At 44.7% G+C, this 22,795-nt stretch overlaps 2 protein-coding genes across 2 annotated transcripts in view; both read left to right on the top strand.

Annotated features, from left to right (window-relative positions):
• SUGP1 (SURP and G-patch domain containing 1) overlaps nucleotides 1-2,492 on the top strand; it is a 38,656-nt gene extending 36,164 nt beyond the window's left edge. Inside the window, 1 exon segment of the mRNA XM_081312925.1 lies at nucleotides 1,289-2,492. Coding sequence (XP_081169051.1) covers nucleotides 1,289-1,315 — 27 coding nt within the window. The 3' untranslated portion in view covers nucleotides 1,316-2,492.
• A 5,459-nt stretch (nucleotides 2,493-7,951) lies between these two features.
• TM6SF2 (transmembrane 6 superfamily member 2) overlaps nucleotides 7,952-22,795 on the top strand; it is a gene marked incomplete at its 5' end in the record, with an annotated part of 29,405 nt that continues 14,561 nt past the window's right edge. Inside the window, 2 exons of the mRNA XM_081319336.1 lie at nucleotides 7,952-8,043; nucleotides 14,070-14,080. Coding sequence (XP_081175462.1) covers nucleotides 7,952-8,043; nucleotides 14,070-14,080 — 103 coding nt within the window. The remainder of the gene's footprint in view (nucleotides 8,044-14,069; nucleotides 14,081-22,795) is intronic.

Below are 22,795 nucleotides of genomic sequence, written 5' to 3'. Positions count from 1 at the left end.
ATCCCCTAACCCTGGGTTGCTGCAGCCCACATAAATACACGCCGGTTGCCAAAGGTCTGAACATTGATCCTGTGACTCTGGGGAATGCTGTGATGGTCGTAAGCGCAAGGACTGGTCATAAGTCACTTTTTCCAGCTCTGTCGTAACTTCAGTCATTAACCGAATGGTTGTAAGTCAAGGACTTAACACGCCTGTTGCTTGTTCTGTTACCTCTTCCCAGTGGGAAGTCAAGTAGATGAGACACACTGCCCTATCCAACATCAAGAAGGTGACCCTTCTTTCTCAGAAGTCCGCCTCCAAGGTGAAATTCCACACCTTGTGCGCTCCGTCTAGCATAGAGGAATGGGATAGATAGATTGGGGTACTCCTTGGACTTTGGGGCACCTCTTCAGGGACACGGCGACGGGAGGAATGCCAGCAGAATTTAAGCGAGCCCGCATTCCCTCCTGGATTTGCTTTTAAGTTAGTTTGGCCACCAAGTGGTGATTTGCAGCATCACTGCACTTGTGGAAGGCACCCTGCAGTTTTGCAACCGAGAAGGCCTGTTTACTCATGGGAAGGGGGGGGTCAGGTTCCTTTGGAGGCCTACTCTGGTTTCGCTTCTCACTTTGAGTTCAAACTTAGGACGGCTGTATTCACACACGGCTGTTCTGTACCAGCCTGCTACCGGCCCTGCAGAAAAGGCAGGGACAACCCCTTTTACAAGAAGGCAAGAGGCTGGAATTAAGCCTGCCAAATTTATTGATACAAAAACAAACGGAACAAGACACGAACCAAGAAACAGGAGCTTTTCAAGCGGTTGCCTTCAGCAAACCAGCCCTCCCACGCATTCCCCTTTTATACAGTTCAGGGCGTGGCTTCTCTCTGCCTCCTTCCGAGGTGCCCCATTGCCTTCCTCTGTTTACTCCTGATTGACTGCCTCCTGCGTCGGGCGTCCTTGAACAGGGCCAGCTGTGGGTCATCTTCATCCACGCTGTCAGGCTCACACAGCTGGGTCTCCGTCGTGACCAGGTGGGAGGGGCCTGGCTGAGGGCTCTCATCAGCAAGATCTTCAACTCCCTCAGCAAGCTCTTCAACACCTCCCTCCTCCTCTGAGTCGTCGGACCCAACTGCCGAACCCACAGGCTGACCCTGAATCACAACAACGGCACTAGGGTGTAGGTTGTTTCGTCATGTGATGTCAAGCAATGTGATGGTCACTTCAAGGGAAGGCATTTGGGTTTGAGCCTCAGACTCTGCTGGCCTTCTGTTACCAGGATGACTTTGTTTTTCTCCTTTTCTCTTCCAGAACAACCCTCGGCGTCCTTATTATTGATGCAGCCGTGTGTTTTCTTCTCACCTCCCACCCACTCCCTGTTCCTCCAGTGACGGATTGTTTACTGTGATAAGTTTATTTTAACAAAAAAAGAAATGCCCCTTTCTTTCAAGTTTAGAAGGACTGTGTTTCAGCTTTAGCCTCCCATCTGTTTACCCACCCACAGATGTTGGGCGTTTTCAGCGTGGTTGCAGAGCTCACCCCCCTCTTTTGTTACGTTTTTTTTATTTTAAAAAAATGTGATCCCATTAAAGAAAATGAAGGAGCAAGTCAGAACTGCGATGGTCAACAAATGCTCCCAAGTCATACATAGCCCAACCATTTGTGAGAAGGGAAAAATTGGCGTAAAAATGTTCGTTAAATGGTGTGTAATCTTCATTTTACTCAGTTTGGCCGGGGGGGGGGAGGGAGGGTGGGTTGAAGCCCTGTTTCTCTCCCCATGAACGTAGAAAGTCTGGATTGCTGTTCCCTGTTGATGGTGGGGCCTGCAGGGGAGAGTCACAGGATGGGACATAGCAGGCGAGCAGAATCACAGGCAGAAATAAGGAAGGTAGAGCTCCTCAAACGTAGTAGGGGAGGGGGGGGAGTCCCAGCTGCAGTTCAAAAGAGCAAGATTTGAATTGCAGCAACATAGAAAAGGGGGGGGACAAATGTGGGGGGGGACAAACCATCCCAGAGTATTGGGTCTCCTTGAGGGTGTCCCTTTTATCCCAGTTCTGAGGGAATCTTGTGAAAACGTGCATAGCCGGCGTGTATCGGCCAAACTTCTGTTTTAAAGGACAATCAGCTCTCCTTTTTTCCCCCTCACTCTTTCCTTATTTCGAAGAGCGAGGAAGTTTGAATTGCTTTTTAGACCAGGTCAGAGGCCAAAACCAAACATATCTTTGGCGGGGTTTTCGTTAGTAGATTCTAATCATCTTTCCGGTTTGTCCCAAAGGAGAAAGGTTTAAGAGGAGGGGAAAACCCAAAACCTTTTTCTCTTGACCCAAAGACATGCCCTGTCCACCAAGGCAACCCTCTCTCTCTCTCTCCCATGACCTTCCAACATCAGAACGGCTGCGGTTCCTTCCGATAGGCTCTGAAACGATGCTTGTTTTCATTTTTGTTCAATCTAATGATGTAGAGTTGATACGTTGGGCTTTTGCCAAACATGTTAATAAAGCTAGAGAAATGTGGAGACGGTCGTTGTTGTTTTTTTCTCCTTTTTCTTTTGAATGTCCTGACAATGAGCTTAGTTTTTCAAAACTCCAAGAATGATTGATGGGTGTGTACATGGCCCTCGATAGAGAAGGAGCATCATTCTCTCCGTGTTGGGAAAATAATTGGCTTTCTTACCTGCCAAGGTTGGGAAGGGATGCACACAGGAAAACCTGGGTGCCAGATCCTGGACATTGGGACCACTACTTCCAGGTATGCCACAGTGCAAGTACAAATAGTCCTCGACTTACAACCAGAATTTCCATTGCTAAAGAAGACAGCTGTTAAGTGAGCCATGCCCAGTTTCACTACTATTTTTTTTTTGTCACGGTTGCTAAGTGTAGAACTGCAGTTGTTAAGGGAATCTCATGATTTGTTAAGGGAATCTGGCTTCCCTTATTGACTTGGCTTGTCAAAAGCCGGCTGGGAAAGTCGCAAATGGTGATCAGATGATCCCGTGATGCTGCACCCATCATAAATGCCTGTTGTTTGCCAAGCATCCAAACTTTAATCCCCTCACTGTGAGGGTCATACGTGTGAGGCGTGGTCAGAAGACACTTCTTTTTTTCCCCCCAAAGGCATTGTAAAGTTTAACGGTCATTAAATGAATGGTTGTAAGTCAAGGACGACCTGTACATTCTCCTGGCTTTTGCCACTTGGAAAACAGTTGGCTGGGACAGTTAATTTCTTCTTGGTTGCTGGGAGGATCCAGTGTGAAAACGGGCCAACGGTGCCACCGCCTCACAGCGCAAAAATGGGATGCCGCCGTGCTTCGGTGCGCGAAAAAGGTCCGACGCCACACCTCAGGGCATAGTAACGGCACTGCGTGCAAGAACGGGGCAGGGCTAGCAAGTATCACGCAAGCGCTAGCCCTGCCCCATTTGCATCACACGCATGCTGGCGGCCCTGTTAGAGGTGGTACATGACCACTAAGAAAGATCATAAGGACATCAGCATTATCCTGTTGGTGTCGTCAGTCTTCGTATCCGTTACTTGTTCATCTTTCAACGGTGCGCACTGGAGGTTATCTTCAGCTGTTTGTGCATTTATTAAACACATTTATATGGCTGCCTAGATCAGATTGACTTCAGGCCACTTACAACTTTTAAATTTCAAGATGTAAAAGCCCATAAACCCCTCCCCCCCTTGTTACCCTTACTCCCTCCTCAAGAAAAGAATTAACCTCTCTCTCAAAAAAATCCATTGTTTTGTCCTTGATTACTTGATGTTCCACAATCCCATTAACAAAATGTGCCTATGCAGATACAAGCATCCTTCGGGGTTCAAATTGTATTTTTCTTCTCTCCTTGAGACTGCTATTCTTTATAGAAATTATCCAAAATCCTCAAGGGGAATTTAAGATAATTCTGCTCTTGACAAACGTCCCAATCGCTAACAAGAACAAAATTCTCTGTACCCTTGCAAGATGAAGACATTTTTTTAAAAAAAAATAACGATTACATTCATAATAATTCTTTAGATGTGGGAAAACTAGCTTCTTATAAGCACATAAGAATCCCCCTGGATTTAATTTTCATCTCTTCTCATTTTTGGCAGCAGTTTTCACGTTTTCTGGGGCAGGGAAAAGCGAGACCATTGTATTTATGCTTTATATTTATTGGCGTAAAAAATTCTAAGCAGGACCAATGGTTGGTCTGAAAGCAGCTTTCTATACAGGTAGTTCTTGGCTTAACAACATTTACTTAGTGACCATTTGAAGTTACAACGGCACTAAAAAAAAGTAACTTATAACTGTTTCTCATACAACCATTACAAGCATCTCCAATGGTCACATGATCAAAATTCAGATGCTTGGCAATTGACTCATATTCCTGGGATCACGTGATTCACTTTTGTGACCTTATGACAAACAAAGTCAATGGGGGAAACCAAACTCACTTAACAATCATGTTACTGACTTAACAACTGCAGTGATTCGCCTAACTGTGGCAGGAAAGTTTTGTAAAGTGGGACAAAACTCAAACATCTCACTTAACAACGTAAATTTTGAGCTCAGTTGTGGTTGTAAGTGGAGGACTACCTGTATTATGTATAACTTGCACTAGGACTGCAGTCTGTCTTTTAAGATGACCGCCCCCCTCCTCCTAAATGGAGGTGAAAAAACCCCACTGGACAATGCCCCTTTGCAAAACCTATTTCATGGATCGTTCAATTAATCACATTTTGCTAAGTTATAGAAGGCCTGTTGTGGATCCCGATTGCTCACCAGGTTCATGGATCAAGTGACAAGTTTCCTTGGTGACAATCCCGAATTTGTGGAAGGGCCTTCAGGTATTTTAAAAAATACAGCAGCAATTGTTCTATCAGGTACTTAGTCCTCCAATGAAATAAATGGCATCTTTGATAAATAATAAAAATAATAATTTTATTTGTATACCGCCCTTCTCCCAAAGGACTCAGGGCGGTGAACAGGGCAATAAATAGTAAAATGCAAAGATACAAAAATTAAGAAAAGATCAAACATAATGCCCAATACAAAACAACAATAAATACAGTACGTTAAAAGCAATAATAAAACCCAGACCCATCAGGCCAGGCCGGCTTGTTCAAACAAGTAGGTCTTTAGATCACGCCGGAAGGAGCGAAGGAGTGATGTACCCAGATATTTATTTATTAGAGTTATAGTCTATCTTTGGGGAAGTTTTTTCTCCACAACAACATCCCTGCAAAGTAGGTCAGGCTGAGGGGGCAAGACTGGCTAGAAGACAACAAATAAGCTTTCTAGGAGAGACTGGAACCTGGATCTCCCCACTCCTAGTCCGGCCTATTCCCCACTACCTCTGATTGACTCTTACAACTGGGAGGGGGACTAGCCCAAATTCAGCCAATTAGCTTCTATTGGTTGAGGAAGGACTAAAATCTGGGTCGCCCCACTCATAATTCAACATCTCCACTACTCTGCATGTCAGTGAAAAATATTTACAGGTTTCTATTATGTCTATCTGTTTTTAATGAATTTTGCGAGGGAATTTGCTCAGAGTCCATCAAGTCTGGGGCAGGTTATAAATCAGGGGTCTTCAAACTTGGCAACTTTAAGACTTGTGGACTTCAACTCCCAGAATTCCTCAGCCAGCCACAAGTCTTAAACGTTGCCAGGTTTGAAGAGCCCTGCTATAAATACAGTAAAATCAACAAACTGGTCCTCACATTTATAACCATTGTAGCATCCCCATGGTCACATGATAAAAATCCAAGCACTTGGCAACCAGCATGCGTTTCTATGATTCCAGAGTCCTGGGGGACCTGTGATCACCATTTGTGACCTTCCCAGCTGGCTTCTGACGAGCAAAGTTAATGCGGGAAGTCAGATTTGTTTAATGACTGTGTGATTCACTTAATGGAATTACGCTTAATCACTGTGGCAAAAAAAAAGTCATAAAATCAGGTGCACCTTGCTTAGCAATGGAAATTGTCCCAATTGCGGTCGTCAGTCGAGGACTATTTGGAAACGTAAGTCAAAAAAGAGTTGTATTTTATTTTAATTCCATACACTGCATTTGTAAGTCTGCCCAATTCAAAATGACTCTGCTCGTCATCATGCAACATAAAAAGAATTAACAGTTGATGAGGAAAATCAGCATTACTGATTTGGGAGGAGATAACAGATGCAAGGCCTTAAAATGTATTCTATAAAACACTCTTAAATTGTGGGAGCCAGTTATACCTTTTCCTCAAATAATATTATGCCCATTTTTTTTTTAAAAAAGGCTAGTTTTACACAAGATTCTCAGCCCCAGCAATCCCAAAATGGATCCTCAACTCGCAAATAAGCAATTACAAATTGCTCCATTACCCCCCCCCCCCCCCGGGATGTGCCCAAATTTCTCCCTTGGGGAAAATTTCCCCCAGTTTAAGAATCGCTGTTCTAAATTCAGAGTCAGAAAAGCATTATAGGATAATCTAAAGCTAATCCGCTTGTAACCATAAAGGTTTTCCTTTTTTTAAAAAAAAACAAAACTAATTTGGAACCCATCCTGTCTTCTGGCTCTTTTTTGTTTCTTTGTTTCTTTGTTTGCAATGCCTTTAAAAGCCATCTGCCAGCACAACAAAGCTGAAACTGGGGAAGCTTGTCCTGGAAATGATGGATTAATAGGAAAAGTTCTGCCAGCTCCCCCTTTTTCAGTAAAGCATTGTTAACACTGGCCTGATTTACAGCTGCGATCCTGCCAGTAAGCAGAGCAGCAGAGGAAATACTGTATATACCTGGTGCTGACCCTGGAAAAGATGACAGGCTGTTCCTAAATATGGGTCTTCTACCAGAGATGCTGTAGCAAATCCAGCCCTGACCAGGGGGGTTGGACTGGATGACCTCTAGGGTTGTCTTGCCACTCTAAGGCTCTATGCCTCATTCTTCACTCCGGCTTGCAAGCCTGACTTGCTGAACGCGTGAATTCGAAACGTCTCAATGGCAGACGGACAGTTGTGACCAGGCGAAACCGCACAGGCCTGTTTGCTTTGGACTTTGCAGCTGATTGCGCAAATCTTAGGTCTGGGGAGCGGGAAGGCCCGCTGCTAGGGCTGCGTTATGCCAGCCAGCGGTTGGCAAAGCGCGTTTCTGCTGGTAATTGACCCTATTGGCAAGGCATCATTTGGAGCGTCTCCTACTGCTCGGATCTGAGTCAACCCCGGGAGAACGCACGAAATTTCTTTCTTTCTTTCTTTCTTTCTTTCTTTCTTTCTTTCTTTCTTTCTTTCTTTCTTTCTTTCTTTCTTTCTTTCTTTCTTTCTTTCTTTCTTTCTTTCTTTCTTCTTCTTTCTTTCTTTCTTTCTCTTTCTTCCTTCCTTTTCTTTCTTTCTTTCTCTTTCTTCCTTCCTTTTCTTTCTTTCTTTCTTTCTTTCTTTCTTTCTTTTTTTTCTTTCTTTCTTTTTTTTCTTTCTTTCTCTTTCTTCCCTTTCTTTCTTCTTTCTTTCTTTCTTTCTTTCTTTCTTTCTTTCTTTCTTTCTTTCTTTCTTTCTTTCTTTCTTTCTTTCTTTCTTTCTTTCTTTCTTTCTTTCTTTCTTTCTTTCTTTCTTTCTTTTTTCCCCTGCGCTTTCCAAGCCGGTTTGCAGGAAGGCCAAATCCACGATGCTCCACGGGATGCTGGGGTGGCGGGGTGGGATGGGGGCGGAAGAACCAACAAAGGTGTGCCTTGCCCTTTTAAGAGGTGCGCCGCTCTCCTCGCGCTTTTCCTGGGATCGCTTGAGCAAGAAAGCTGCCAACAGTCACGACCTTTGGATAGGAAGAAAAAAAAAATCCTCTCCTTTCCCCCCACCCCCCTTTCTTTTTGGGCGAGAGGAACGCATGAGCGGCGGGGAGCTTTGTGTTCCTACCGGGAAGCCGTCGCTTGGCCGATTGCCCCTTTCCTGCTGGAGCGATCGCCCCTGGTTGCCCATTCCCACGACCCTCTCCTTCCAGGTCTGCTCTCCGTGCCGCTGATCATGCGGCTGCACCCACTCTGGGCCGCCGTCGGCCTGTTCCTTTCCGCCTTCCCGTTAGTCTACCTCTTGAACGCCGTGGCCGCCTTGCAGAGGTACGTACCGTGTGAACGAGGCAAGAAGAACACGGATTTGACCCGGGATTATTTTTTTTTCTTTTTTCTCCCGACCCTTTCCCCCCCCCCCCTTTCCTCACTCCACGACTTCTGGGGATCAGAAAGAAGGGCTTTAAAAGTTTGACACACCCGGGTGACTGTCACAAGTTGAGTTGTGGGAAGGGAACACAGGATAAAGAGCAAAAGAGAATTTGCAAAGGTGGAAACCATCAGGGGCCATCAGTGCCTTCAATAGTGCCCTGTCATGGCTATGTTAAGAGTCAGGTTGGTGGCAAAGGCACACCCTCCCTGTAGGGGTGGACTGTTTTCTCAATCAGCCTGAAAAAGCTCCTGACTTTTGATCATTTGAGTAGCTTTCAACAGCTTTAATTCCAATTTTACCCTGATTTAAAGCTGTTATTTTGTTTTAGTGTATTTCTGTGATTTAAAATGTAGAGTGTTTAAAGGCAAGGAGTTTAAGGGTGTGTGTGTGTGTGTGTGTGTGTGTTAAATGAGATACTGGTAGTTTAAAATGTAATGCCATTAGGGAAAGATGTTTTGCATAAGAATAGTAACAACAATCATAACAATACGCCCTGCTTGACATAGCTACAATTTTGACTGCCCATTTGTCCCAATGACTTCTCTCCTTCTGGTATAAGTGATCCTGATGATCCTATTTAAAACCACCACACTGGGAGGGGGAACCCCTAAATTTTGAATTTTCGGCAGGCTGAGCCTCCTTTAAAATCTCCAGATTTGTGTCTCCCCCCAATGAGATAATGTTCTCCAACTGCATCTGCCTCTGCCTTGCTGTGACTCACAATCTGCCCATCAAAAAGTCATAGCACAAACGGAAAAGCTTTGGGCCAGGAAGAGGAGAGACACATTTATTTCTTGAAAATTATGGTAGTTGTTAAAATGAGTTATTCAATGCGAAGAAGACAAATGAGATTGGGGGTTTTTTTGATCGGTCAATGGATGAGGCAGCCTGGTTTGCAGGATTGGCCCTCATTTTCTGCTGCAATCCCAGTTTAGAGCAGGAGTCCAATTCAAGTCCAGGAATTATTATTATTAATTTATTTAGTGTATGATGAGAACATGACAGAAGAGAAATAAATATATACAGGTTAGCAGTTCATTTAGTGATCGTTTGAAGTTACAACATCACTGGAAAAAGAGACATGCTCATTTTTCACAGTTACGACCATTGCAGCATCCCCAACGGTCACAGGATCAAAATTCAGGCCCTTGGCAACTGATTCATACTTACGACGGTTGCACTGTCCTGGGATCTCCTTTTGCGACCTCCTGACTAGCAAAGTCACTGGGGAAGCCCGATTCACTTAACAACCGTGTCACTAATTTAACAAGTGCAGTGATTCACTTAACAGCTGTGGCCAGAAAGGTCGTAAAATGGGTCAAAACTCACTTAACAAACGTCTGACGTAGCAACGGAAATGTTGGGCTCAATTGTGGTCATAAGTTGAGGACTACCAGTATACACAGTTGACGTAATTACAAATAAAACTTCTGGGGGGCTGGTGGTATGGCAGTAGCCTCATAACCGGATGCCCAATTCAGCTATCCAGGCCTCTGGCGTTGCTTCGTGCAGATCTAAGGAACCAGAGAATACACGTCATGGGCAGTTTTGCATAATATGTTTAATAGTTTGCATATCAGCACCACAATCGCAACAAGGGCACTCTTTCCATCCCCACTGATGCAGGACAGAGGCGCTTCTTTCCAGTATCACACCTAACTGTGTTCAGTTTCTGCCAGACAGAGGGAGGCAGGTCAAAACCAGGTGTTTTGATAGAGGGATCACTAATGGTCAGGTCACAAAAAGGTACCTTGGACTGCTCCTCTTTCCAGGCACTCTCGGGGTTAAACTGGACAGATGTTAAACTGGACAGATGTTAAGTTTCTACGGGATTTCGGTCTTATGATGGGCTGCGCACTGCCCTGGTGAATAGGGAGGGCCTTGTAGTTCAGCATCCTTGACCGTAGAGCGAGCGTCCAGTTCAACTCCAGGGATCAACTCCAGGGATCAACTCCCAGGATTCAGTGGCAGGGTTTGAGTTGAAAGTTGAGCAATACGTAGTTATTAACAAAATGCCACTGTAGAGGAGGATGATCCATTTGATCTTTAGTTTCACTGCTTCTTTCCAAGCACGCTTGCCAGGGCTCCTGTCCTCTTGTCCCTTGGCAGGAAATAGGGGAATTGTCAATGATTGTGCCTAAAAGTACATTCCGGCCAATCTATGCTGTGGCAAATTGCCCATTGCTGGTGTAGAGCAACTCCAAAGGAATGCAGGGCAGCGATAGCTCCAATTTTATATTATTATCTAGGGCTTGACACTGAGGGCATTTCAAAGGTTGAAAAGGCTGTGTGTCTCTTCCCAAAATGCTTTCATTTCTACCTACAGGATACGTTTGCATGGCACCCAGGCTGGGGATACAGAAATAAAAAAAATAAAAAATGCAGCCTAGGAATGACATCATACAACACAAATGCAACCCTTTCTTGCCCCCCTGGGCTGCCTCACAGTAGGCGTGGCCAAAAGGTTGCTGTGTTTTATGATGGTTTAATATTGGAGGCTTTCAGGAGCAAAATTAGGACCTAAAACTTTGGAGGTGATGAAGTCACTCACTGCAATCCTTAAAACGGGTGTCAAACTTGCAATGTCATGTGACGTGTCGTGAGTATCGCGACTTTTTTTTCCATTGCCAGCAATGGGGTGGGCCCGGTTTCGGCATGATGCATCCGGCCTGCAGGCCGGCAGTTTGACGCCCCTGCCTTAAAAGATATGATGACCTCCCCTTCTTTAAAACAAAAAGAAAAAGAAAAAAAAGAGCGCTTTTGAAGTGGCTGTATAAAAATGCTACCCCTGTATTAAATCCTACTCTGGATGGGTGCCTGAGCTTGCATTAATGCATTGAATCTCACCCATAGCAACTTGAAGATGTGTGGACTTCAACTCCCAGAATTCCCCAGCCAGCATGCTTAAAAAGCCACCATTAACAAATTTAATCCCACAGTCCTCTTCAACTTTCCGTCCCCTTGAATTCCCCTTGAATTTTTCCCTAGAAGGAAACATTCTGGGAGGAAAGTCTTGGTAGTCCATGGTAGCTCATAAATCCAACACTCCAAAGCTCGCTCAATCCATCAGCTCAGTGCTGATCAGCAAGGCTTTATTTTAGTTCCAGGGAGGAACTAAAATCCCTCCCCCTCTTCAAAGAAGGGATCAGCTGCCAGCCTATCCCAGCTTCTGTACACAAACAAATAATAATAATAATAATAATAAGTTGGAAGGGACCTTGGAGGTCATCTAGTCCAACCCCCTGCTAAGGCAGGAAACCCTATACCATTTTAGACAAATGGCTGTCCAGTCTCTTCTTAAAAACTTCCAGTGTTGGAGCATTCACCACTTCTGGAGGCAGGTTGTTCCACTGGTTAGTTGTTCTAACTGTGGAGGAAACGCCATCTTAAATTTTGTTTTGGGTAGCTAAATATTTGGGGCTGACACGAGCAGCCTGTGTGACCACGAGTTGCCAATTTTTGAATGACCGGCTTAACTCAGCTGGATATTGCATAGATGGGTTGGAGTGGACAACTCAGCCGCCCTTTGGACCTTACCCTGTCTCTGACAGAACTTGCAAGCTGACACAGCGTCCTGCAACTTTATAGAGTCTGTTTTCTCCAGCCTGAGAATGGAGGTGATGATGACCTGTACAGAGGTATAGGCCTAATGTTGTCCGTTTATAATATTACAGGTAATCCTCGACTTACAACAGTTTATTTAGTGCCCATTCAAAATTACAACCATTTTGCATACTTACCACCATTGCAGCATTCGTATGGTTACAAAATTCGGATGCTTGGCAACTGGTTCGTATTTATGACAGTTGCAGTGTCCCGGGGTCACGGGATCTCCTTCTGTGACCTTTTGACAAGGAAATTCAATGGGGAAGCCAGATTCACTTTACAACCATGTGGCCAACTTGTAACGATTCACTTAATAACTGGGACAAAAAAAGTAGTAAAATGGGGCAAAGCTCACTTAACACATGTCTCACTTAGCTACATAAATTTTGGGCTCAATTGTGGTCATAAGTCGAGGATTACCTATATTTTTATTTGTCCACACAGTGAAATATAAAAGAAAACCATCTACAGCAGGTGTGTCCATCAGCATGCTAGTAATGTGGTGGTCGCTAAGTGAAACCACGCCTGTGTTTATTTATTTATTAAATTTCTTCACTGCCCATCTTGCCTAAGTCACTTTTGGCAGTTTATAACAGTGGAATAAAACCAGATAAGTACATGAATAAAATGATAGATTAAACAGTTTTAACAGAGTTAAAAACAAGTTAAAACTTACAAGTAAAAACAAATCGGGTTAAAAATTCAAAGGTTATGAGGTTAACAAGTTATGATCTTACTTGAGCCTTGCTTTACAGACCTGTGAAGGCTGCAAATGTGAGGGTTGGTCAAAAAGTCACTTTAGCATCATCACTGTAGCTGGGAACAGTTGCTAAATGAGACAATTGTTAAGCAAGAATTATTTTTTGTTCAGGAGGAATCAGGTATTAGCTTTTCCAACCAATATATTTTAGTAGAAAAACCAGAAGTTTTTGAGAGCTGCAGCTCGTGAAAGTTGATGCCTTTAAGAAAAGTTGTTAACTGGTAAAGGTGGTGCTCTCAGATTCTTGCTTATATATTTTGGCTATCATAAATAGCACAGCTCTCCTCCTCCTACGATATCTCCATTAAATAATGATTGTGCAATGAAGAAAAAAAACCCTAATTATGTTACAGTAATTAAAATGAACTAAGCATAACCCCAAATTAATTAACAGATGAAACATCCATAGGATAAATAACATCTGTTATAAAATTAATGCATTTATTAAGCTCTTCATTATATCTTAGGCCATAGAGCAATATACGCAGAATGTATTTCAGCAATATAGTGTGTCATCTTCTTATTTATATAGAACGTAAAGGTAAAGGTTCCCCCGCACATGCATGCTAGTCGTTTCCAACTCTAGGGGCCGGTGCTCATCTCCGTTTCAAAGCCGAAGAGCCAGCGCTTGTCCGAGGACATCTCCGTGGTCATGTGGCCGGCATGACTAGACGCCAAAGGCGCACAGAACACTGTGACCTTCCCACCGTAGTGGTCCCTGTTTTTCTACTTGCATTTTTTTAATGTGCTTTCGAACTGCTAGGTTAGCAGAAGCTGGGACGAGCAACAGGTGCTCACTCTGTTACGCGGCACTCGGGATTCGACCCACCAAACTGCCGATCTTCTGATCGACAAGCTCAGAAGGCAGCTAGCTCACTGTTTTGTATTAGACTCAGCAGTTGAAGAGAGGTCTGATTTCTTGCAGAGGGTTTTTGTCCCAAAGCTACAAGGCTGTAGCATAGCAAGGGGAGGGGCCCATCATTTTTTAAACCTGGTTACTGAGAGAGGGGGTCGGTGCAAATGACCCCAGCAGGGAGAAATTCCTCAAATGTTCGGCCTTTGACATCTAGTCAAAACAGCCTTTCCTTAACATTTTTTTAATGCCTTTGACTCAGTATTGACTCCTGGCAATGGTCTGGGCTGGTCCTTGTAGTTTTCTTGGCAAGAGTTCAGAAATAATAATAATAATAATAATTATTATTATTATTATTATTAATAATAATAATAATAATAATAATAATAATAATAATAATAATAATGATAATATAATAATAATACAATAATGTTGGAAGGGACCTTGGAGGTCATCTAGTCCAACCCCTATACCATTTCAGACAAATGGCTGTCCAATCTCTTCTTAAAGGCTTCCAGTGTTGGAGCATTCACAGCCATTCACAATGGTTTGCCATTGCGTCCTTCCCAGGGACGAGAGAGAGGGACTGGCTGAAAATCAACCAGTTGGCTTTGTGCCTAAAGCTGGATCAGAACTCATGGTTTCCTGATTTCTAGCCTGGAGCCTTAACCGCTACACCAAACTGGTTCTCTTCCCTGACACAGATACATAGAACGTAAGGACTGGATGGGTCCCTTAGACAACATCTAGTCCAGTGCCTGAATCCATTACTACAATATCTCCAAGATGGTGATCCAGTGCAGGCGAATGCATTACCTCTTCCTGATCTCCCAGCTTCTTCTCTCTTTCTGCAATGACTCTGAACAATTCTGACTCAACTTCTACATCATTCTCTTCAAATATACAAAGATGGCTCTCAGGTCTTCCTCTGGTCATCTCTTCACTAAATGCACCCACTGTAGTAGCAGTAGCAGTTGCAGTAGCAGTAGTAGTAGTAGTAGTAGTGATGATGATTTGAAAGGGACCTTGGAGGTCTTCTAGTCCAGCCCCCTGCTTAGGCAGGGAACCCGATACCATTTCAGACAAATGGCTGTCCAGCCTCTTAAAAACTTCCAGTGTCGGAGCATTCACCACCTCTGGAGGCAGGTTTTTACACTGGTTAATTGTTCTAACTGTCAGGAAGTTTCTCCTTAGTTCTAGGTTGCTTCTCTCTGTGTATGGATCCAATCATTCCTTATCACTTTTCATTTGTAGTCCCTTATTACCTTGCTGGTTCTTCTTAGGAGATGCCCCCATTTGTCAGTGTGTAAGACCTGAATGTAATACATGTACAGGTAGTTCTCGACTTACGACCATAACTGAGCCCAAAATTTCCATTGCTAAGCAAGACAGTTGTTAAGGGAGTTTTGCCCCCTTTTACGACCTTCCTTACCACAGTTGTTAAGTGAATCACTACAGTTCTTAAGTTAGTAACACGGTTGTTAAATGAATCTGGCTTCCCCATTGACTTTGCTTGTCAGAAGGTCTCAAAAGGGGATCACGTGACACCCTCCCCCCCCCGGGATATTGCAGCCGCCATAGCATCCGAATTTTGATCACATGACCATGGTCAGGGGTAGGGGTAGGCAACCTTGGCTCTTTTATGACTCGTGGACTTCGACTCCCAGAATTCCTGAGCCAACCATGCTGAGGGGAAAGGGAGAGGTTTCCCAGCTGAGCCATGTTGGCTCAGGAATTCTGGGAGTTGAAGTCCATGAATCATAAAAGGGCCAAGGTTGCCTACCCCTGACCATGGGGACGCTGCAACAGTCCTACTTGTGGAAAGTAGTCAAATAATTTTTTTCAGTGCTGTGGTCAGTTTGAATGGTCAGTAAACAAACACTACCAGCGTTCCTTGAGTGGCGCTGAAAAAAAACACGAATGGTCCTTTCGCTTATGGCCACCACAGCATCTCCATGGTCACCTGATCAAAATTCAGGGGCTTGGCATGTATTTTATAATGCTTGCAGCATCCCTGGGTCCCCTGATCACCATCGGCGACCTTCCCAGCAAATCCCAGCAAGCAAAAGCAATTGGGGGGGGAGAGCCAGATTCGCTTAACGACCGCCCGCTCGGCTTAACAGTGATTCTGCAGTGATTTACCTAATGACCGTGCTCTCCCAAAAAAAGCTCATAAAATTGGACCCTGCTCACTTAACAACCGTCTTGCTTAGCAATGGAAACACATTGGTCTCGGTTACGGCCGTAAGCAGAGGACTACATGTACTTAACTTGTATTGCAGAAAGAGAAAGGGGAAGAATGCAGCCAGCATAGCTTTGGGCCACGTTTAAGACACTACTTGCGAGGCGTTTTTTTTTTTTAAAGAAGCAAGTGAAAAATGCCTTTTTCCTAACGCTTGCAGTAAAGGACAGAAAAAAAACTCTGCAGGCAGAGAGAAAGCCGCCTCACGCTTAGCTAAATGCTTAGCTGGCTCGCTCTGCATTTGCCTGCTCAAAGGCATTTGAGCTTTGAGTCCATCTAGAAAAAAACGCTAGCACGGGGGTGGGGGGGTGGGGGTCTCGTATTCCCCCGTCATGCCCTCTTTTGCCTCTTCAGCTGACAACTATTGATCTGGAGACCCCATGAAGCTCTGCGGATGCTTAGTGGCCTTTTCCCGATCCCACTAAACTGCCAGGCTCACTGCATGAGTCTCAGGCTGCATATCTGCATTGCAGTTTGACACCAGGCGCCAGCCTGTTTCCTGCAGCGCCACTCGGAGCTCGGTGCATTGGCTGCTGATGGTATAAACCGGCTGAGCCCTTCGGTTGGCATTCAGGATGATTCCTCTCTGGTTTGGGGCAGTCAGGATCCGTGTGGGGGGGTGGGGGGGTGGAAGTACCAGGGGATGTGCTATATGAATAAGCCGTGGCAGCTTGAGTGTCTCGCAAAAAAAAAAAATCAGAATTAGTTGGAAGCTGCAGTTTTGGAGTCCCGTAAATGGGAAAATATGGAACCTTTATATCAGTCAAGTAAGAATAAATGCACAGAAATTTAGCACCCCCAATTCTACAAAGCCATTCAGCTGATCAGCGACGAACGAATGATTTTTTTTGGGCAGGTTTCGCAAGATGGCTAACATCAGTGCTCCCTTCTGCACTCTCCCTTCATGGTAGGACCCATATTATGGGCAATGGAATTATAGGTAGTCCTTGACTTGCAACAGCTCATTTAGTGACTGTTCAAAGTTACAACGGCACTGGAAAAAAAGTGACTTAGGACCATTTTTCGCTCTTACGACTGCTGCTGCAGCGCCCCCCCCCCCCAGTCGTGGTGATTTACATTCAGATGCTTGGCAATTGGTTCACACTTATGACGGTCACAGTGTCCCGGAGTCACGTGATCCCCCTTTTACGACAAGCAAAGTCAACGGGGAAGCCAGATTCACTTAACAACCGTGCTACTAATTTAAGAAACTGCAGTGATTCATTTAACAGAAGTGGTGAGAAAAGTCGGCAAAACTCACTGAACAAATTTCTCACTGAACAATTTTTTTTTTGTTTAGGCTCAATTGTGGTCGTAAGTTGAGGACTACCTGTACCCCCATGCCTTATTACAAACTAGCAAAATTGTACTATATTGTAAGCTGCCCACAGTTGCTTTGGATCACAACATAGAAATTTAATAAATAAATAAATGCAATAAAACCTTGATTTAGAAGACCCCCTCTCTCCCCCCAGGCAAATCACTCCCTGTAAAAATTACACAGAAGCAATAACATTATAACAATAATAAGAGAGCCATTCTGGTGGTTTAAGGCACCAGGCTAGAGATTAGGAGACGGTGAGTTCTAGTCCCGCCTTAGGCATGAAAGTCGTTGGGGGACTTTGGGCCAATCACCAGAAGACGGTGAGTTCTACTCCCGCCTTAGGCATGAAAGTCGTTGGGGGACTTTGGGCCAATCACCAGAAGACAGTGAGTTCTACTCCCGCCTTAGGCATGAAAGTCGTTGGGGGACTTTGGGCCAATCACCAGAAGACGGTGAGTTCTACTCCCGCCTTAGGCATGAAAGTCGTTGGGGGACTTTGGGCCAATCACCAGAAGACGGTGAGTTCTAGTCCCGCCTTAGGCATGAAAGTCGTTGGGGGACTTTGGGCCAATCACCAGAAGACGGTGAGTTCTAGTCCCGCCTTAGGCATGAAAGTCGTTGGGGGACTTTGGGCCAATCACCAGAAGACGGTGAGTTCTAGTCCCGCCTTAGGCATGAAAGTTGTTGGGGGACTTTGGGCCAATCACCAGAAGACGGTGAGTTCTAGTCCCGCCTTAGGCATGAAAGTTGTTGGGGGACTTTGGGCCAATCACCAGAAGACGGTGAGTTCTAGTCCCGCCTTAGGCATGAAAGTCGTTGGGGGACTTTGGGCCAATCACCAGAAGATGGTGAGTTCTAGTCCTGCCTTAGGCATGAAAGTCGTTGGGGGGCTTTGGGCCAAATACCAGAAGACGGTGAGTTCTAGTCCCGCCTTAGGCATGAAAGTCGTTGGGGGGCTTTGGGCCAATCACCAAGAGACTATGAATTATAGTCCTTCCTCAGGCCTGAAAGCCAGCTGGCTGACTTTGGGTTGCTCACTCTCTCTCAGCCCAACCCACCTCACAGGGTTGTTGTGAGGAAAATAGGAGGAGAAAGAAATATTAGGTATGTTCACACCTTTTTTTCCATGTGTGTCTTGTAAAAGGGGTGGGGCTGTGAGCGCAGGGGGTAGCTTTCCATCCTGACTGAGTTGACCTCCCCCCCCACCTCATGGACAGCCCTAAATGTAAGCCAAGTCCGGAAAACAGGGGTCTATGATGGGAACGAAGATCCTGGCGGTTGCCATCTTCACTTTGTTCACCCCTCTTCCTGTCAGTGTCTCTGTTTGTATTCTATCCCAGGGAATTCCAATGCACTTTAAATTTAGTTTAAAATTCCAATGTCTGAATCTTGTAGAGACTATGGAGAGCCCCAAATAATGTTCCCGGTGGTGGCTTTTTAATTAATGACTTTAGCATTTGAACTCTGTGCTTGTTCCTTCTTCCCTACAGCCCTTTAATGACTGCAGTTCTCGGCATTATTATTCTGTCACCTTTGTTTGTTCTGATTTATCTCCCAAGCCGCTCCTACGAGGATCCTCTTTTATATGGTATGTTTATTTTCTATTTTACTTGTCTGGTTTGTCATGTGTGACGCTTTTCTTCCTGCCTCTCACGCCCATCTTGGTTGATCCTTTGACCACGAGGGACAAGTGGAAATAATCACCGACTTTTTGATTTACCTCTTTCTTCCTAATGACTAGATCAGCGTTGCTCAAGCTTGGCAGCTGGACAATGTGCGGACTTGCAGCTCCCAGAATCCCCCAGCTAAGTGTGCTGGCTGGGGGAATTCTGCGTGTTGAACTTCACACATTGTCAAGGTGTCCAGACGGAGACACACTGGATTAGATCACTGATTAGGACAGCGTGGTTGAAATATTTGTACATCAAACCTCATTGGTTTGGGAAGTTTTCGCTCAGTGCTTTTGCATAAATAAGGCTCCTGAAGGTAGCTGAACAGATTGTGATTACAGAAAGCAAATATGTACCTGGCAAATATCTGGAGATGATTGCCGATGGATAACCAAAAGGAGATTTTGGAACTGTGGCGACAGCTTTTTTCTACAGTCCTACCTTCCGCAGGTAGTTCTCAACTTACAACGATTTGTTTAGGGACCGTTCGAAGTTACAACGGCACTGAAAAAGTTATGTATGATTGTTTTTGACACCTACAATCATCATGTGATCAAAGTTTGGGTGCTTGACAACTGGGTTATGTTGATGTTTGCAGTGTCCCGGGGTCACGTGATCACCTTTTGCAACCTTGTGACAAGCAAAATCAGTGGGGAAGCCAGATTCACTTCAAAACCGTGTTACTAACTTAACGGCTGTGGCAAGAAAGTCGCAAAATGGGCCCAAACTCACTTAAAATCTGTCTTGCTTAGCAACAGAAACCTTGGACTCAATTGTAGTTGTAACTCAAGGATTACCTGTACTGTAGTCACCCATCGGTGACATTGGCCTGCTAAACAGAGGCATGTTGGTCAGAGTGGAACAAGGAAAGAGAGCTGATTTTTTTTATTAGAAACAAAATGATGGGGGAAAGGATTATTCCATACAAAGCCACCCAGCTGGCTTCCCTCTTTAAGGGAAGACTAGAACTCACCAACTCCTGGTTTCTAGCATGGTATATTGGCCACTAGCCTCACTCTGCTCTCAGTAGATGGTGCTAAGGAACCAGTGGGAAATTTTGAGACAGGCTCCTTTTTTTATTATTTTTTAATTCCATTTATATCCTGCCCTTCTCCGAAGACTCAGGGCGGCTTACAAGCTTAGCAGTAGCCTTCATTCTATGTATATATATGCCTGCTTATTAGGGCTTTCACACACACCCCAAGCGGCATTATTGCAAAGTCAGCTTAATTGCCCCCAACAATCTGGGTCCTCATTTTACCTACCTCGGAAGGATGGAAGGCTGAGTCAACCTTGACCTGGTGGGATGTGAACCTGCACTAATTGCAGGCAGCTGGTGTTACTTAGGGAGGCATTAGCCCACTGCTCCACCAAGGCTTACATGATCTAAGCCTTTTATATGGTATGTTTATTTTCTATTTTACTTGTCTAGTTTGTCATGCGTGACACTTTTCTTCCTGCCTCTCACGCCCATCTTGGTTGATCCTTTGACCACGAGGGACAACGTTGCTGAACCTTGAAAACTTAAAGACGGGTGGACTTCAACTCCCAGAATTCCCCAGCCAGAATTCCCTGGACATGTTTTTGATTGCATCCTATCGCTTTAATTATAAGGACAGCACCTGTTGAAGCAGTGTTTTTCAACCTTGGCAACACTAAGACGTGTGGACTTCAACTCCCAGAATTCCCCAGCCAGCCATGCTAAATGAACTAAATCGGGGGTGTCAAACTCGCAACGTCGCGTGACGTGTCGCAACGTATCGTGACTTTTTTCCCATTGCTGGCAACGGGGTGGCCGCGGTTTCGCCATGATGCATCCAGCCCGCAGGCCGGCAGTTTGACACCCCTGAACTAAATGAACAGCCCTATTTTTATAGAGCTAGTTCCCCTAAGGCAGGGATCCCCAACCCCTGGTCCATGGACCGGCACCGGTCCCCAGCATGCCAGCAATCGGTTCGCGCAAACAAGCGAAGCCTCATCTGTGGGATGCAGGCAGCAGACGAAACCATGCCCTCCTCCGGTCCTTGGAAAAACGTCTCTCCACGGAACCGGTCCCTGGTGCCCAAAAGGTTGGAGGAGCCACTGCCCTAAGGTTGTAGAGTTAGAAGAGCGGTTGAATATAAAATGCCAATTAATGAGCTTGTTTAGGAAATATAATGATCTCGCTTCAAGAGGTCAAAGCCTGTGCAAACGAACATACAAGCGCACCCACTTACTGACTCTTTCTGTTCCGCCAGTGTTCCTGGTCCTTTGCTTCATTGCTGGAACTGATGCTTTGATCGCTTTGGAGAAGGATGGCTACACCAGCCAGTTTGGAGATTTCTACATCAGAGAGGTCGGTCTGCAGGCAGCCAGCCTGTGCTTTTGGAAGTAGGGGAAACCCACCATTAAATTCTGTGTCTGCAGCCTGCCTAGAGAAACGGCAATCAACTGAATTTCAGCCACCGTGCCTTCTTTCAGATATTTTTTAAATCTCCCAATCTACGACACAGCTCTGGAATTTCCTAAGGATCTCTTTCCCCTTTAGTTCCTGACCCTTGTTAACTTTTGGAGATTGTTTCTGCACTGTTGCCAAAGGACAAGAAACCCACCCCCATTGAAAGCAATCTATACCCTTATCCTAACCTTACTTCTTCTGCTCCTTGACTGCTAACTGGCTGGTTCTGGATGCCATTCAAAGTGGTGCAGATGAGCTGATTTGCCCTTCCACATGGCACCAACTAGCTGATCTCAAAAAGCTAAGTAGGGCTAAAGGTGGTAAGTTTTTGGATGGAAATCCAAAACTGGGAATTAAAAAAAAAATCCCAGAGGGAAAAAAAAACAGTGTCAGACGATACGAATTGCATCCGTGATGTTTGTCAAAAGCTGAGCTCAGTGCAATGGAGACTTTCCCAAGGAAGATTCTAGAAGTCGCTTTCTCGTAGCTTCACCAGACACAGATCACTGCCTATTTTCACAGTTGGAGAAATTCAATAATGTGGGGGGAAAAATGAGGCATTTTAAATTTTTCTTGCCAGGTTTATCTTGGCAGATAAACGTAAGCATAAGCTAGTCCTTGACTTACGACCAGAATTCAGCCCAAAATTTGTGTCGCTAAGTGAGACAGTGGTTAAGTGAGTTTTGTCCCATTTTATGACCTTTCTTGCCACTGTTGTTAAGTGAATCACTGCAGTTGTTGAGTTAGTAACATGGTTAAGTGAATCTGGCTTCGCTTGACAGAAGGCTGCAAAAGGGCATCACATGACCCCAGGACACTGCAACCGTCATAAATATGAGTCAGTTGCCAAGCATCTGAATTTTGATCACATGACCCTGGGGGGGTGCTGCAATGGATGTAAGTGTGAAAAATGGTCATAAGTCCCTTTTTTCAGTGCTATTGTAACTTTGAATGGTCACTAAACAAACTGTTGTAAATCGAGCACTACTTGCATGTTGGCAGGAAGGAGAGAAAATTAACCAAATGCAAACAGTTGGAATTTTGGGAGCAGGTCACGGGCACATTCACAAAATGGCAGTTTGAAGGATACAGCCAATTACAGAACACTTCCCCAGCTGCCCTTTTACTTTCAGATTTGCAAGATTCTGTTAATGTAGATTTACGATAAAGTAGAATTAGCTTATTCATCAAGATTCCTGTCTGGTCTGCCTGATAAAGCTGGCATCAATCTTGCAAATACAGGTAGTCCTCAACTTATGACCAGTAGCTTAGCAACTGTTTGAAAGTTTGACGGGCCTCCCTAGGACTACCTGTGATCCAAATTCGAAGTTCCAATGGCCGCCTCCCCTCCCAGCAATCATGTGATCACATTTTGGGCAGTTGGCAACCCGCCTGCATTTATGGCTGTTTGCACGTGACTGTGTTGAGAACAGTTTTTGCCAGAAAACCAGCCATTTCCGGCAAAGAAATGCCCATTGGATACAATGGATCCACTTAACGACTGCCCCATTCACTTAATGACTTCCACAAAAAGCTTGTAAAATTGGATGAGGTCACATGGTGGCCCACTTAACAACCAGCACAACTTAGGACCGTAATTCCGGTCATACTTCTCTATGAAATTATATCTAGTTTAATGAAGAGAAGGACGTTTTTCTCATGTCTTCTGCCAACCATTGCATAAGGTAGTCCTCTACTTACAACCATTCATTTAGTGACCACCCAAAGATAAAACAGATGGTCCTCATACTTACGTC

Source organism: Vipera berus (assembly GCF_964194415.1).
Source record: "Vipera berus genome assembly, chromosome: 1".
Taxonomy (NCBI): Eukaryota; Metazoa; Chordata; class Lepidosauria; order Squamata; family Viperidae; genus Vipera; species Vipera berus.
This window is presented reverse-complemented; position numbering and strand designations above follow the sequence as displayed.